Source organism: Phyllobates terribilis, unplaced genomic scaffold (genome assembly GCF_046119375.1).
Source record: "Phyllobates terribilis strain yellow unplaced genomic scaffold, ASM4611937v1 Scaffold_9__5_contigs__length_417890890, whole genome shotgun sequence".
NCBI classification, from domain to species: Eukaryota; Metazoa; Chordata; class Amphibia; order Anura; family Dendrobatidae; genus Phyllobates; species Phyllobates terribilis.
In genome coordinates, this window is record NW_027362769.1 from 65,194,669 (window position 1) to 65,213,020 (window position 18,352).

Below are 18,352 nucleotides of genomic sequence, written 5' to 3' on the forward strand. Positions count from 1 at the left end.
TCTAATTTCGACTCACACTGGCAAGTGGCTGGAGTCATTAATGAGCAGGGAGATGCAACAGATTTATTTGAAACTAATTTTTATTGTTTGTCTGGGTAAAAAGTAGCTGCTGTTTCAATTCGCTGTAATTACTTCCCCCACAATTTTGTACATCATTCATTCTAACTGGTAAATAAAGTAATGTGTCTGGAAATAGGAAGAACTAAAATGACAAATATCCTTCCAATACATAAATGTATATTTTCTGTAGAAATATGGTAACAAAAAGTACATGGATCAGTCAGTAAAGATGATGATGGCTAGGTATGGTCATGGTATTAAAATAAAATAATGCCCAATTGCCTCATCATATTACAGCCAAGTATACAGTGGGTGCGGAAAGTATTCAGACCCCTTTAAATTTTTCACTCTTTGTTTCATTGCAGCTATTTGGTAAATTCTAAAAAGTTCATTTTTTTTCTCATTAAAGTACACTCTGCACCCCATCTGAAAAAAACAGAAATGTAGAATTTTTTGCAAATTTATTAAAAAAGAAAAACTTAAATATCACATGGTCATAAGTATTCAGACCCTTTGCTCAGTATTGAGTAGAAGCACCCTTTTGAGCTAGTACAGCCATGAGTCCTCTTGGGAATGATGCAACAAGTTTTTCCCACCTGGATTTGGGGATCCTCTGCCATTCTTCCTTGCAGATCCTCTCCAGTTCCGTCAGGTTGGATGGTGAACATTGGTGGACAATCATTTTCAGGTATCTCCAGAGATGCTCAATTGGGTTTAGGTCAGGGCTCTGGCTGGGCCAGTAAAGAATGGTCACAGAGTTGTTCTGAAGCCACTCCTTTGTTATTTTAGCTGTGTGCTTAGGGTTATTGTCTTGTTGGAAGGTGAACCTTTGGCCAAGTCTGAGGTCCAGAGCACTCTGGAAGAGGTTTTCATCCAGGATATCTCTGTACTTGGCCACATTCATGTTTCCTTCAATTGCAACCAGTCATTCTGTCCCTGCAGCTGAAAAACACCCCCATAGCATGATGCTGCCACCACCATGTTTCACTGTTGGGATTGTATTGGGCAGGTGATGAGCAGTGCCTGGTTTTCTCCACACATACCGCTTAGAATTATCACCAAAAAGTTCTATCTTCGTCTTATCAGACCAGAGAATCTTATTTCTCATAGTCTGGGAGTCCTTCATGTGTTTTTGAGCAAACTTTTTGCGGGCTTTCATATGTCTTGCACTGAGGAGAGGCTTCCGTCAGGCCACACTGCAATAAAGGCCTGACTGATGGAGGGCTGCAGTGATGGTTGACTTTGTGGACCTTTCTCCCATCTCCCTACTGCATCTCTGGAGCACAGCCACAGTGATCTTGGGGTTCTCCTTTACCTCTCTCACCAACTCTCTTCTCCCATGATTGCTCAGTTTGGCTGGACGGCCAGGTCTAGGAAGACTTTTGGTGGTCCCAAACTTCTTCCATTTAAGGATTATGGAGGCCACCGTGCTCTTAGGAACCTTGAGTAATGCAGAAATTATTTTGTAACCTTGGCCAGATCTGTGCCTTGCCACAATTCTGTCTCTGAGCTCCTTGGGCTGTTCCTTTGAGCTCATGATTCTCATTTGGTCTGACATGCACTGTGAGGTCTTATGTAGACAGGTGTGTGCCTTTCCAAATCAAGTCCTATCAGTTTATTTAAACACAGCTGGACACCAATGAAGCAGTAGAACCATCTCAAGGAGGGTCACAAGGAAATGTGACTTAAATATGAGTGTCTGAGCAAAAGGTCTGAATACGTATGACCATGGGATATTTCCGTTTTTCTTTTTTAATAAATTAGCAAAAATGTTTCCGGTTTTTTCAGTCAAGATGGGGTGCAGAGTGTACTTAATGAGAAAAAAAATGAAATTTTTAAAATTTAACAAATGGCGGCAATGAAACAAAGAGTGAAAAATTTAAAGGGGTCTAAATACTTTCCATACCCAATGTAAATATGTGATAAAGCTTGTGACCGCCCATCATATTTAAAAGCTAGAATGTCAGATCTTCTAATCTGGCAGAGCAGATCTGAGTCCGCCAAGGCTCAGAACAGAAGCTTTGCTATGCTGGGCAGACACCCAGCAATCATATTGATCGCTGGGTTCAATAGAACCACCATCATTGCCAGTGCTACCATTCACTACATATTGCTCACTGGCGCTATATAGATGACAAAGGAGAGGACAGAAGCAGCATTAAACTGCTTCTGTCTTATATTTCGGATCCCCATCCGTCATTGACAGTTGGAACCCAACCAGTTCCAGATCGGCTGCATTAGTAGGACCAGTCATGTAAAACGACATGGCAGCAAAACCAATTTTCAATGGTTCCTAAGATTAACTTCTCTTTGTCAGACTTGTGCTAAAGAAGCTTTGGCATATGGTTTACCTACCTGCATTCTGGGTTGGTTTATCACTTTGTAATACATATGGCTGTAGCAAAGGTTATCATGACATTATCTTGGTAGCTTGTCACAAAAGATTGTCTCCCTTAAAGAGGAAGACCTGTCACCAGTTCCAAAGTTTTCAGTTTTTGCTATTATTTTATTCTCCCTGCTTACCTGAGTATTCTACTGTTTAATTGTTTGTAAATCTTACATAAGGTTCCAGAGATATGAACCTTTTTATTTAGTGCTAATTCTTAATGTCCTTACCAAAGGGGGTGTGGATCATAGGATTCTCTGGGGGTGGGTTAGACTCCACTATATTATTAAAGGGAACGTGAAAGCTAATACATGTTGCCTAATCCACAAGCAGCATGTAATAGGCACTGCCTGTATGATTTCAGCCACATATATATGACTCTAAAACGCTGTATTTCAGAGCTTTAAAAGCCGCCTGGGACCGAGCCACACGTGTGACTAGTTGAAAAGTCTGGCTTCTCCCTCCCCATCCGATCCCCCCGAGAGACAAGTCTCTACCTGCATACATGTATACGGAGACACCTGTCATTCATTAGCAGTGTGGGAATAGAAGCCCCTGGAGACCCCCTTTTCCGACAAGTTTCCCATGTGACTTGGTCCACAAAAGTCAAATATATCTGCCTGAGATCATACAGCTGACGCCTGATACCTGTGGATCCCTTTAAATGCAAATCTGTAACCAGGTTTTTGTTACTACCCCATCTGAGAGCAGCATAATGTAGGGACAGATAACCTGATTCCAGTGATGTGTCACTTACTGGGCTACATGTTGTATGTTTGAGAAATTCACTGTTTGATCTTTTGCAAATCTAACAGTTCTCTGAATGCTGGGCTCTGTATAACCCTACCCACACTTCTGATTGGCAGATTTCTGTGCACACTGTGCATAGGCAGAAAGCTGTCAATCAGTAGTGTCAGGGGGTTATACTGAGCTGATGAATATGGAGGACTACATGGCAGCAGGTTTACTAGTCCTCAAGTGATAATCTCCTGCTGATACCACACTAATTTTATTAAAACTACAGAAAACAGCCCAGTAAGTGACACATCGCAGGAATCAGGGTTTCTACATTATACTGCTCACAGATTAGGCAAAAACCTGGTGACAGATTCTCTGTATCCTGTGATCCACGCCCCTCTTTAAAGACCGTAAAAATTAGCACTAAATAAATAGGCCCCATACCTCTGGAAACATATGGTGGATTTTAAAAAAGAAAAATCAAAGAAGCAGTAGAGATGGAATATGAACAAAAAATGGACACTTTTGACCGGGAGACACATCATCTTTAAGAGGTTTAACATAACTGAGATTACACAAGCCATGTACCAATGTTACGTGAGATGTCGAATTAGACTTTTCTGTTCAGTGATTTACCAGCTCTCTTATATGAAACAAGGTAATCTTTGCTAGATCTGAATCTACGGAAGTGCAGATCCTTACAAGATTCCTCCTTACCCCAAATCCTGGGTTGGAATTATGTATTCTAGGCCTAATATAAATCAAACACCCCTGCAAAATAGTTATCACACATTTCTCATTAGCCGCTAGACTAATTGCCAGAGTTTGGAAAGCCCAGTCTGTTTTCCATATAGCGGAATGTGTTCATTCTTTAAATTAAATGGAGCGAGCTCTGACTATTAAGAATGGGAAACTTCTTCATTTCTTTGGACCTCTTCTTCTCATTGAAAAACCTATAAGTCATTTTTTCTTTTTCTCTACAAAATTTTGCTATCATTGTGGTATTGATTGCCTGCCTTTTTGTGTATTTGAGGGTATTGCATGCTGATTTTCTCAAGATTTCACAGTTGTAATCGTAGAGTTTATTTATCACTTGTTGATGATGCTTCGTATTCATGATTTCTTTCTTCTGCTTAGTCATAGCCCCAGCAGTCATACATTTATCACCTTACCATCGTCCCCTTTCTTCCCTGCTCCCATGTTTTGTTATAGAATCTTACTGTTCCTGGACTCCCGGTACATCCATTACACTTCTGTGTACTATATCTATGCGTTTGAGTGACTGAACTTGCTCCTACCATAACAATTCTCATGCAGTGAGCTGTCTATCCATGACTGTGTGTCTTGCATGATTATGACACTCTTGTTATTTTTTCCATGGATTCCTGCATGAATCCATCATTGTACCACCTTTGTTTATTCTTTCTGTACTGTTAAAAAAGTCAATTAAAAAATATATATACAGTGCCTTGTGAAAGTATTTGGCCCCCTTGAACTTTTCTACCTTTTGCCACATTTCCGGCTTCAAACATAAATATATCAAATTCTAATTTTTTGGGAAGAATCAACAACAAGTGGGACACAATCGTGACGTGGAACAAAATTTACTGGCTATTTTAAACTTTTTTAACAAATTAAAAACTGAAAAGTGGGGCGTGCAATATTATTCAGCCCCCTTGAGTTTATACTTTGTAGCGCCACCTTTTGCTGCGATTACAGCTGCAAGTCGCTTGGGGTATGTCTCTATCAGCTTTGCACATCGAGAGGCTGAAATTCTTGCCCATTCTTCCTTGCAAAACAGCTCGAGCTCATTGAGGTTGGATGGAGGGCGTTTGTGAACAGCAGTTTTCAGCTCTTTCCACAGATTCTCGATTGGATTCAGGTCTGGACTTTGACTTGGCCATTCTAACACCTGGATACGTTTATTTTTGAACCATTCCATTGTAGATTTCACTTTATGTTTGGGATCATTGTCTTGTTGGAAGATAAATCTTCGTCCCAGTCTCAGGTCTTTTGCAGACTCCAACTGGTTTTCTTCCAGAATGGTCCTGTATTTGGCTCCGTCCATCTTCCCATCAATTTTAACCATCTTCCCTGTCCCTGCTGAAGAAAAGCAGGCCCAAACCATGATGCTGCCACCACCATGTTTGACAGTGGGGATGGTGTTTTGAGGGTGATGAGCTGTGTTGCTTTTACACCAAACATATAGTTTTGCATTGTGGCCAAAAACCTCGATTTTGGTTTAATCTGACAAGAGCACCTTATTCCACATGTTTGTTACGTCTCTCAGGTGGCTTGTGGCAAACTTCAAACGAGACTTTTTATGGATATCTTTGAGAAATAGCTTTCTTCTTGCCACTCTTCCATAAAGGCCAGATTTGTGCAGTGTACGACTGATTGTTGTCCTATGGACAGACTCTCCCACCTCAGCTGTAGATCTCTACAGTTCATCCAGAGTGATCATGGGCCTTTTGGCTGCATCTCTGATCAGTCTTCTCCTTGTTCGAGATGAAAGTTTAGAGGGACGGCCGGGTCTTGGTAGATTTGCAATGGTGTGATACTCCTTCCATTCAATATGATCGCTTGCACAGTGCTCCTTAAGATGTTTAAAACTTGGGAAATCTTTTTGTATCCAAATCCAGCTTTAAACTTTGCCGCAACAGTATTTCGGACCTGCCTGGTGTGTTCCTTGGTCTTCATGATGCTCTCTGCACTTGAAACAGAACCCTGAGACTAGAGGAGGTGCATTTATACAGAGACTTGATTACACACAGGTGGATTCTATTCATCATTACCAGTCATTTAGGACAACATTGGATCATTCAGAGATCCTCACTGAACTTCTGGAATGAGTTTGCTACACTGAAAGTAAAGGGGCCGAATAATATTGCACGCCCCACTTTTCATTTTTTATTTTTTTTAAAAGTTTAAAATATCCAATAAATTTCATTCCACTTCATGATTGTGTCCCACTTGTTGTTGATTCTTCCCAAAAAAATTAGAATTTTATATCTTTATGTTTGAAGCCAGAAATGTGGCAAAAGGTAGAAAAGTTCAAGGAGGCCAAATACTTTCACAATGCACTGTATATGGCTGCAGATTTATGACCTGCACCACCCAACCCCACCACATCAATAAACAGTCGGGAAAGTGTTAAAAAACCGCACCATGTCAATAAACCGTCAGGAAAGTGTTAAAGAACCGCACCACGCTAATAAACAGTCGGGAAAGTGTTAAAGAACCGCACCACGCCAATAAACAGTCGGTATTCCCATCTTGAATATTTGTCCAATTCGAGTCCCATCCCAATTTATATGAGAGATCCGAAAATTGCTGGGTGTGTTTGTTCATCTGTTGGCGTTGCCCCTTGTTGGACAATTAGACATGAAGAGGTGAATTGGCTTGGAGATGTGGCCACTAATGCACATATGTCTCCAGCAATTTGTATAGGAATTCCAAAAATTGAAGAGCTTCATTGTTTATTAAAGGAGTTTTCCCATCTTGGAGATTTATAACTTATTCACTAATAATATTTATCCCACAAATGAACCCCACAACTAAGTAAAGGGGTGTTCTCAAAGTTGAAGGGTTTCCCCTATCCTTGGAAAGGGGATAACTTCACGACTGCTGGGGGTCTGATCACTGGGTCACCACCAATTCCAAGAACTGGGGCTCTAAAGCGTGTGAATAGAGCAAAGGTCAATCATGTTCACTGGCACTCCATTAATGGGATCGCCAGACACAGGTGAGCGATGTGCTCGACTGGTCTTTGACACTCCTATAAGAATAAATGGAGTAGCAGTACACATGATCGACCAATGTATTCACACAGGGCGCTTCAGAGCCTCGGTTCTTGGGATCAATGGGGGTCCCAGTGGTTGAACCCCAGCAGTCAGGAATGCATCTCCTATCCCATGGATAGGGAATAACTTTTAAACTTGAGAATACGCCTTAAAGGAATGGGTCCTGTCACGCTCTGCTGTTAGTGGAGAAGTAGTCCGCGGTATTCAATTCTATAGGCGTTCTGAAAACTGCAAGCAGTGGTTGCGATGAACGAAGGAAGCTGGCATGTGCATCCATCTCTCCAGTGTAGTCTGTAAATAGAGAATTATTTGTCTGTTTTTGTTCTGTGCACATTTCCAGATATTCAATAGTCACCACCATTGTTATTATCAGATACAAATTCAACATTTCAATAGCTTGAAAAAAACATTTCACATTTTTGTTTATCAGGAACATGGAGGGGGCCCTGATAATAGAACGCAGAGGTGCACCTATGGATGCGCCATGCAAAGAATCAGGTAGGGTAAAAAGAAAATCCAAATGAGTTTCCAGTAGAAAAGAGATAGATAAGCTTTAGAGATGTGCAGCATGTTGTGATTACATTAATGGTCCGCTTTTCATATAACCGATAATAGCTCATCACAATTCACAGGGAAGCTTTAGATGAGCTTCGTCGGTAAACAAGAATTTAAGGGTATCGCACGGTCAAAGAGAATTTAGGAAATGTTTTGCAAGAAACTTAAAGGTTATGAGTATTCAGATAAAGCTGGCAGATTACTTTACATCTGACTCACATTTCCACAGGGATACTGCAGTCAATGGAGAGAGAAACAGAAATACCAGATACAGCTAAAACAAAAGTGTGCCAGCGATCATCGGCCAAGGAGATGCCACGAAAGGTTACTTTAGTCTGCCATTCTTGGGAGTTTTCCACATTCCAGAATAAGAAGTGAAGTTTGTTTTCTGAGTATCTCAGGCCAAGAAGAATATGTCCTCTTCCCTCTGTTATCACAGTAAAGGGGTACTCATTCTTCTACAATAAAAAAGAAAAACAAACAGGTTGGATGATAAATGGATCTGAACTATGTACAGACTATAGGGTTAATTACATAGTAAATGTTATTATAAGAACAGCCGCTATTACCGTGTTTCCCCCAAAAAAAGACAGGATCTTATATTATTTTTGCTCCGAAAGATGGGTTAGGGCTTATTTTCAGGGGATGTCTTATTTTTTTCCATGAATAACAATGCACATTTATTCTTGAATTAAAAATCAACATTTATGCAATATAATCATGTCATCACACACAGACACTCACATACACATGTATATACACACACACTGCACATACACATGTATATACACACACACGCATATACACATGTATACACACACACACTGCACATACACATGTATATATACACACACACTGCACATATACATGTATATACACTGCACATACATACACATGTATATACACACACTGGATACATGGTATATACACACACTGTACATACACATGTATATACACACACACGCATATACACATGTATACACACACACACTGCACATACACATGTATATACACAGCACATACATACACATGTATATACACACACTGGATACATGGTATATACACACACTGCACATACACATGTATATATACACACACTGCACATACACATGTATATACACACACACATTGCACATACACGTGTATACACACACATTGGACATACATATGTATATACACACACAGCACATACATACACATGTATATACACACACTGCACATACACATGTATATATACACACACTGTACATACACATGTATATACACACACACGCATATACACATGTATACACACACACTCTGCACATATACATGTATATACACAGCACATACATACACATGTATATACACACACTGGATACATGGTATATACACACACTGCACATACACATGTATATATACACACACTGCACATACACATGTATATACACACACACATTGCACATACACGTGTATACACACACATTGGACATACATATGTATATACACACACAGCACATACATACACATGTATATACACACACTGCACATACACATGTATATATACACACACTGCTCATACACATGAATATACACACACACTGGACATACACGTGTATACACACACACACTGCACATATACATGTATATACACAGCACATACATACACATCTATATACACACACTGGATACATGGTATATACACACACTGCACATACACATGTATATACACACACACACTGCACATACATGTGTATATACACACACACTGCACATACACATGTATATACACACAGCACATACATACACATGTATATACACACACTGCACATACACATATATATATATACACACACTGCTCATACACATGTATATACACACACACTGCACATACACGTGTATACACACACACTGCACATATACATGTATATACACTGCACATACATACACATGTATATACACACACTGGATACATGGTACATACCAGCCTGTCTCCTCTTCAATCCCTCTAGACTCCTACAATTAAAAGACCTTGGTGACATCATGGACACATGGCTGTCATGTCATTAAAGGCCCTCCAACATTCTTAACCTCAGGATAGAAATGCTGGAGGCCCATAAGAAAGTGGGGGCCCTAAGCAATTGCCCTGTTTGCCATCCTCCCTCCTAACACCGGCCCAAACTGTAACTAGGTCTTATTTTTGGAGAAGGTCTTATATTTCAAACACACTCCAAAAATCCTCTAAAGTCACGCTAAGACTTATTTTTGGGGTAGGTCTTACTTTTGTCCAAACATGGTAGCAGGTATGAGAGTGCACTGCGTCCAGATATATACCAGTATGTAGTAAACTGCTATATTGCTTCTAGTGGTGATTGCAGGTAGCTGGCATGTTGTGTTTTATATCTACACCAATGCAGAGGATTTGGAGATGTATATCAGAATAAACAAAAAAATAATATTTTATAACAACATAAAAAAATGATCACAGTGAATTACCTTGGGTGGAAGACTGGGGATCTTTAGAGTGACAACAAGGGAAAACTCCTCTGGAAAGAGATGACAGTTTTTGAAGAGACGTGATGATGGAAAACTAAGTGCATGTGGTATTGCAGAAAGACGAAACCCACGGGCTCCCTGAGACTGTACCATCCGTAACCCTGCTAAGGACTTGTTGGGGGAGATGACTTCTGACAATATGTCCAGTGGTCGAAGATCTGTGGCGAAATTAAGACAATAAGACTTTCATGCAAATTATTCTATCCAAGCGTGACGCTGTTATAGGCACATCTATTAATCCTAAAATAAATTATTTATTTGGAGACACATAGTCCATGGTATTTTTTATGCTCAAAGGGGTTATCGCATGAGAAAAGTACATTTTAATTATTAAATCTTGGAATAAAAATAAGTTACACAATTGGATGTATTAAAAAATGTTCTTGTGCTGAAATAGCCCCTGCTGTATACTGTGTAATGGCTGTGTCTGACCGTACAGGAACATGGTCTGATCATACCACATCTCCTGGGCAGGGGAGGAAGCAAAAGAAAGTATACAGACAGGACAGCAGGAGATAGCACGTGATTCTTCCTGTGAGGTAAAGCATTTGCACCTTGTTTTTAAGGGTATGTGCACACGATGCAGAAATGAAGCAGAAAATTTCTGCATCATTTCTGCATCTCCCTGGCAGAAAAAACGCATGCAGATTGTGCATGCGTTTTTAGTGCGGAATACATGCGGACTCACATGCGTTTCCACATGCGTTTCCGCATGTGGATTGACAAGCACTTTCCAGGCGATTTTAGCATCACTTGGAAAGTGCTTGACAACTAGGTCACACTATATAAATCCATGCAACCGACATGGATTTATATAGTGTGACCCGAGAGAGTGCTAAAAATAAAAAATAAATGTATACTTTACCCTCCGATGGTCCGCGCTGTCCTGCTCAATCCGTTCTCCCTCACCGGCAACTTTGAATTGAAAGACCTGCCGACATCAGCGTCACGTGACCCGTCACATGACTCTGATGTCAGCGCAGATCCTTCAACTCACTGCAAAGTGCCGGGAACCAAGCAGGAGCGCAGTGCGGGCCGCCAGAAGGTAAGTATACATTTATTTTTTATTTTATTCTTTTTTTACAGCTTTTTTAATGGTACCTGGGTGTGGAGGAGAGTCTCCTCTCCTCCACACCCGGGTACCATCCGCACATTAGAACGCGCCAATAGCGCAAGTACAAATGCAGTCTTGCGGAATTGGCGCGTTCTAATGCAAGTCAATGGCGGTGAAAACGCCGCGTTTCCGCAAAATTAATTGACATGCTGCGGATTTTTGAGCGCAGCGTTTACTCAGCTAAAGGCTGAGTTCACACGATGCGTTTTTAATGCGTTTCCGCGGCGTTTTTGCAGTTGCGTAAACGCCGCGGAAACGCATTAAAAACGCATGGTAGAAGGGCAGCAATGTTCCCCAATTGAAATCCGCATGTGCTGTGCCCATGATGCGGATTTTTCCGCAGCGTAAACGCTGCGCTCAAAAATCCGCAGCATGTTAATTAATTTTGCGGAAATGCGGCGTTTTCGCCGCCATTGACTTGCATTAGAACGCGCCAATTCCGCAAGACTGCATTTGTACTTGCGCTATTGGCGCGTTCTAATGTGCGGATGATACCTGGGTGTGGAGGAGAGGAGAGTCTCATTCACACCCAGGTACCATTAAAAAACCTGTAAAAAAAGAATAAAATAAAAAATAAATGTATAATTACCTTCTGGCGGCCCGCGCACCGCTCCTGCTTGGTTCCCGGCACTTTGCAGTGAGTTGAAGGACCTGCGCTGACGTCAGAGTCATGTGACGGGTCACGTGACACTGACGTTGGCAGGTCTTTCAATTCAAAGTTGCCGGCGAGGGAGAACGGATTGAGTAGGACAGCGCGGACCATCGGAGGGTAAAGCATACATTTATTTTTTATTTTTACCACTCTCTCGGGTCACACTATATAAATCCATGTCGGTTGCATGGATTTATATAGTGTGACCTAGTTGTCAAGCACTTTCCAAGTGATGCTAAAATCGCCTTGAAAGCGCTTGTCAATCCACATGCGGAAACGCATGTGGAAACGCATGTGAATCCGCATGTATTCCGCACTAAAAACGCATGCACAATCTGCATGCGTTTTTTCTGCCAGGGAGATGCAGAAATGATGCAGAAATTTTCTGCTTCATTTCTGCATCGTGTGCACATACCCAAACACGTTTTTCCTCACAGAAAGAATCAGCTGTGATTTCCTGCTGTCCTGTCTGTATACTTTCTTTTGAATCCCCCCTGCCCAAGAGATCTGGTTTGCTTCTGCACGATCAGACACAGCCATTACATAGTACATAGCAGGGGCTATTTCAGCTAAGGAACATGTTTTTAACACATCCAATTGTGGAACTTATTTTTATTCCAAGATCTCTCCATGAAAATGTACTTTCTTTGAGGGTCAACCCCTTTAAAATGATCTACCAGACATACAGTACAAAGATTTCAATATCAAACAACATTGTACTTTTATATATGTATTTTGCCCTGTATAGGTGATGGGTTATTCCGATCTTGTAAAATGATCACTAGGATGTGCCATCACTTAATTGAACAGGGCAATACTCGGCACAGCAGCCCTTATGGCCACCCATTTATGTGCAACCAACCCTGCAACCCCTTCATTCACAAGATCAGTAGAGATCCCAAACGATGGACCCCCTTTGATAATAAAGTGACACCATATCCTAGCAATATGCCATCATTCTATAAGATGGAAAAATTACTTTAAAGCACTAAACAAATTTTCTGTATCACAGGCCTAGAGATTACCACCTAAAGGTACATGCACAGCAGCACACGGAGTTCCTATTAAGACTGCCAGACACATTAAATGGCTGTTGGCCAATCATTCGGCCGTCAGCCATCTCAGCCAGTTCTGCCAAATACCGGAGCGCACGTTCGGCCGAGCTCTCCTGTGTTCTCTATGAAAAGGCTACAGACAGATATCTCGGCCGGTGGCTTATATCCAGTTCAAAATCAACATGCCAAATCGACATCTTCCCTGAAAATCAACCTGCACCCCCATACACATTAGAATGTCGGTCTTGTCAATATTGGTGGGTGCAACCGACATTAGTCTAAGGTATATGGGGGGCTATACAGATATGTAAGCACATCTTGTTACATTTTTGAGGCTCTGAATTCTCACCTAGAAGCAAAGTCTTTAGGGAAGTATGTCATAATGCAGCATGTGATGCTTTAGGTCAATTTTGAACATTCATTTTCCACAATTTGTACATCTCGAGCTGCAATATACAAACTGACCCTAGGTCTTCTGACATGAACTCAACAGATTCTTATATGCATGTGAGTCTGTTGAGTTTCAATCAGGAAAACCGTGGACAATTTGTACATCGCAATCTATACTCGGACGCCTGAAGCAAAATTTACTACTCGGCCTTAAGCAAAATCTGTAAAATAATAAAATTTGTTGAGGTGTTCTCCTTTAGACCATCTTCACGTGTCCATGTTTGCAGTACATGGCATCCATTTTTTTCACGGATACCACACGTACCCATTGTAAGTTATGGGGCTGCTCACATGTCCGTGTTTTTACGCGAACCGTGTGTCTGTGTAAAACACACGGAGACATGTCCATTTTTTTTCCGGCAGCACGGATGACAAGGGCCAGTACAAGTCTGTGGGTCTGTAAAAAACACATACAATACATGGATAGCCCAGGAATGAAATACAGATATCACTCTAAACCACACAGATAGGAAAAACGGAAGGTGACATGCGTACCTTTTTTATATGAACGTGTGAAGGGAGCCTTAGATGGAGGGAGTTATATAGAGGGCCATATTACAGATCCATAAGGATTCTGCATGCCAACAGGTTCTCTTCACTCTCCATTTGTCCGATTGTTAATTTAATTTGTTCTTGTAAATGTGTATATACTTATTTCCCTTATTTTAATGAAGAATACAAAGATGATATTAATATTAATTTCCTTAATTAGTAACATGATTATGAAGAAATCTGATAAGACATTAGGAAGCTTTCTGACTATTTCCAGACATATCTGGGCACAACGCTGTGGTATTCTAACAGTAACATGCTGCAGATAAAAGTGAATCACGGCAACTATTATGTTAGCTGTCCATCAACGGTGACAAATGCAAGGCGTCTTCAGCTGATCAAATAAACGACATTCAGGCAAAGATCTGACAGCTGCAAACCAGCCAAACAAAAACAAGTGGTTATGCTGGAGGAAGCTGTTCCCCAGCCAGCGCCAGCTGCACAGAGACCCGGCATCAGACACAGGCTTCCTCTACACCTGACTGACACCGCCTTATCAGCTCTGTGCAGCGTTGTACTGTTCAGTCAAACAATGCCAGATATCAACTTTGATCCACATTAATATTGGGAAGTTGGACATGCAGATGACTTGTAATAATCCAATGGGCAAGACACAAACCAGTTTAATTATAAGAGTTTGTGGGAAACTTTATACTAGTGTGCAGGCAATTACTGTAATTGCTGAATAGGGTAGATCTGCTTTATTCTTTCTTTCTTTCTTTATTGAAGGACAATAAAGGAGACATTTAGGAAATAATTTAAATTGAAGTCTATTTAACACTGAATTACAGAAACATACAGTATATATACAGTACAGGCCAAAAATTTGGACACACCTCATTTAAAGATTTTTCTATATTTTCATGACTATGAAAATTGTACATTCACACTGAAGGCATCAAAACTATGAATTAACACATGTGGAATTATATACTTAACAAAAAAGTGTGAAACAACTGAAAATATGTCTTATATTCTAGGTTCTTCAAAGTAGCCACCTTTTGCTTTGATGACTGCTTTGCACACTCTTGGCATTCTCTTGATGAGCTTCAAGAGGTAGTCACCGGAAATGGTCTTCCAACAATCTTGAAGGAGTTCCCAGAGATGCTTAGCACTTGTTGGCCCTTTTGCCTTCACTCTGCGGTCCAGCTCACCCCAATCCATCTCGAAAATAGTCATGAAAATACAGAAAAATCTTTAAATGAGAAGGTGTGTCCAAACTTTTGGTCTGTACTATATATATATATATGTGTATATATATATATATATATATATATATATATATATATATATATATATATACAGTACAGACCAAAAGTTTGGACACACCTTCTCATTTAAAGATTTTTCTGTATTTTCATGACTATGAAAATTGTACATTCACACTGAAGGCATCAAAACTATGAATTAACATGTGTTAGAATTTGTATTATGGCAAGAAAAAAGCAGCTAAGTAAAGAAAAACGAGTGGCCATCATTACTTTAAGAAATGAAGGTCAGTCAGTGTGAAAAATTGGGCAAACTTTGAAAGTGTCCCTAAGTGCAGTTGCAAAAACCATCAAGCACTACAAAGAAACTGGCTCACATGAGGACCGCCCCAGGAAAGGAAGACCAAGAGTCACCTCTGCTTCTGAGGATAAGTTTATCCGAGTCACCAGCCTCAGAAATCGCAGGTTAACAGCAGCTCAGATTAGAGACCAGGTCAATGCCACACAGAGGTCTAGCAGCAGACACATCTCTACAACAACTGTTAAGAGGAGACTTTGTGCAGCAGGCCTTCATGGTAAAATAGCTGATAGGAAACCACTGCTAAGGACAGGCTACAAGCAGAAGAGACTTGTTTGGGCTAAAGAACACAAGGAATGGACATTAGACCAGGGGAAATCTGTGCTTTGGTCTGATGAGTCCAAATTTGAGATCTTTGGTTCCAACCACCGTGTCTTTGTGCGACGCAGAAAAGGTGAACGGATGGACTCTACATGCCTGGTTCCCACCGTGAAGCATGGAGGAGGAGGTGTGATGGTGTGGAGGTGCTTTGCTGGTGACATTGTTGGGGATTTATTCAAAATTGAAGGCATACTGAACCAGCATGGCTACCACAGCATCTTGCAGCGGCATGCTATTCCATCCGGTTTGTGTTTAGTTGGACCATCATTTATTTTTCCACAGGACAATGACCTCAAACACACCTCCAGGCTGTGTAAGGGCTATTTGACCAAGAAGGAGAGTGATGGGGTGCTACGCCAGATGACCTGGCCTCCACAGTCACCAGACCTGAACCCAATCGAGATGGTTTGGGGTGAGCTGGACCGCAGATTGAAGGCAAAAGGGCCAACAAGTGCTAAGCATCTCTGGGAACTCCTTCAAGATTGTTGGAAGACCATTTCCGGTGACTACCTCTTGAAGCTCATCAAGAGAATGCCAAGAGTGTGCAAAGCAGTCATTAAAGCAAAAGGTGGCTACTTTGAAGAACCTAGAATATAAGACATATTTTCAGTTGTTTCACACTTTTTTGTTAAGTATATAATTCCACATGTGTTAATTCATAGTTTTGATGCCTTCAGCGTGAATGTACAATTTTCATAGTCATGAAAATACAGAAAAATCTTTAAATTAGAAGGTGTGTCCAAACTTTTGGTCTGTAATATATATATATATATATATATATATATATATATATATATATATATATATTGCACCACATACAAATATGAGAGGTGACACATATTAGAGAATCAATTTATAATCAATGTTTAAAGATAAATTAAGATTGTTTTAGCCAGGAACAAACACTGCTTTAACAAATTAGAAATAATTGGCATGAAAGAGGAAGGATTACTTATTATAACTCTCTTCAAATAAAAGGGTTAAAATAGATAAATCTGTGAAATCTGGATGACCTAGTTACCTGCTGTTATCTTCCTGCCTGAGTCTTCTACAACCTTTTCCTGTGTTGTTAGGCGTGCCGCAGATGAAGCTGGGGGATACAGATGTTTCCTGTTTAACATTAGTGTGGTTGGGACATGTAGTGCCTGTCAGCCAGGGAATCCTTGCGTTATTGCAGAGTAGATAACTCTCTCCTGTGAACCTTGGCCACTCCCTACTTAAACTCCCAGCTGTGTGTTCCAAGCTGCTAGTTATAAATTGGTACTTATGCTGGTCTGCTGCCCTGCTTCTTGTATCTTACGGTTTTTAGTTCCTAACCTTGCCCCATATTTTTGACTAACTTTCTGCCTCACAAGTCTATATCTGACCGTGAACTGTTACAACAGTTCCCTGTCAGCTCGCTCCACTGGCCAGCAGCCACTCCATGGACGTAACCCAGGGGGGCCCTGGTAAATCCAGATTCCTGTATAGGGATTAAAGTATGAAGGCCAGGGTTTCCCTGGGACCTGCTAAATGGAGTGGCGAGTGCAAAACCTTTCTATGGAATCTCTATTAAGAGCTGCCAGCCTTCCACATACTATGCCATATGGTGTCTGTTGACTTGCCATACTCTGAACCAAAGATCCTCCAACATATGTCTTTTATGTATACAAGACTTACAACTGGCTATACAAAACCCTGATTCTGACTCAATGTCATGGTTTATTTAGGATTTAAAAATTCTGTATACAATATTTTCTTAATAAGTTAGAAAATAATAGGATATTGTTCACTACTGTTCATATGCAGTCCTAAAGTCAGTGGAGAATAATTTTCATTGTCCAGTGGTGTCAGGGAAATATAAGGATCAAAAATAAGTCAAGATTCTTCTGGCTCCTCACCAGCACTACAAAAACTCTGCACTTCAAAAAACTCCATGCTCAATTCTTCTGTCATCCATAAATGAAAACACTGATTGGTCTATTATCTACTTAAAGGGTTTACCTGGGACTTTTTTTGTTATGGGGCTAAGAACTTACAAGCAAGTAGTTGCTAACTACCTGCCTGTTCTGCCTGATGCCGATCTCTTCATGCTTAGAGCGGTCACGGACCGCTGCCGGCCATTTTGCTGCTTCATTTGACATCACGTCAAGAGAGCAGCTCTTCCTCTTTTGGCCTGCTCTGCTGATGTCCTATTGATTGACAACCAGCTCCCTTTAGTTAAGCAGTGGGGAGCCAGCAGTCAATCAGCACGACATCAGCAAAAATGCCTCGTCTACAGAGCAGACAGCTCCTCTGTCCATGTGACATCAACAGAAGCCAAAGAATCAGTGACAGGAGTGGTTCTAACTCTTCTAAGCTGGCAGAGATCAGCACCAGGTAGAACTGCAAATTCCTGGTCCAATAAGAAAAAAGACAAAAGTCCCAGATAATGTGTCATCATTCTTACCATGTGGTCTCTTTAGCAGCAAAGAAGCTCTGTCTACAGATTTTACCCCTTTCCTGATAAAATATGTGATTACATAGATCTGGATTAAGGCTAGTTTCACACATCGAAACATGGACCGAGCATGGAGGGCAATACTT

The 18,352-nt window shown here is 40.8% G+C and overlaps 1 protein-coding gene across 1 annotated transcript in view; it reads right to left on the minus strand.

Moving 5' to 3' along the window:
• The window catches only part of TSPEAR (thrombospondin type laminin G domain and EAR repeats), a 251,202-nt gene that overhangs the window by 154,543 nt on the left and 78,307 nt on the right, over window positions 1–18,352 (minus strand). The window contains exons 2-3 of the mRNA XM_073646543.1: window positions 10,018–10,235; window positions 7,762–8,000 (exon numbers count right to left, since the gene is read on the minus strand). Of these exons, the coding sequence (XP_073502644.1) occupies window positions 7,762–8,000; window positions 10,018–10,235 (457 nt within the window). The remainder of the gene's footprint in view (window positions 1–7,761; window positions 8,001–10,017; window positions 10,236–18,352) is intronic.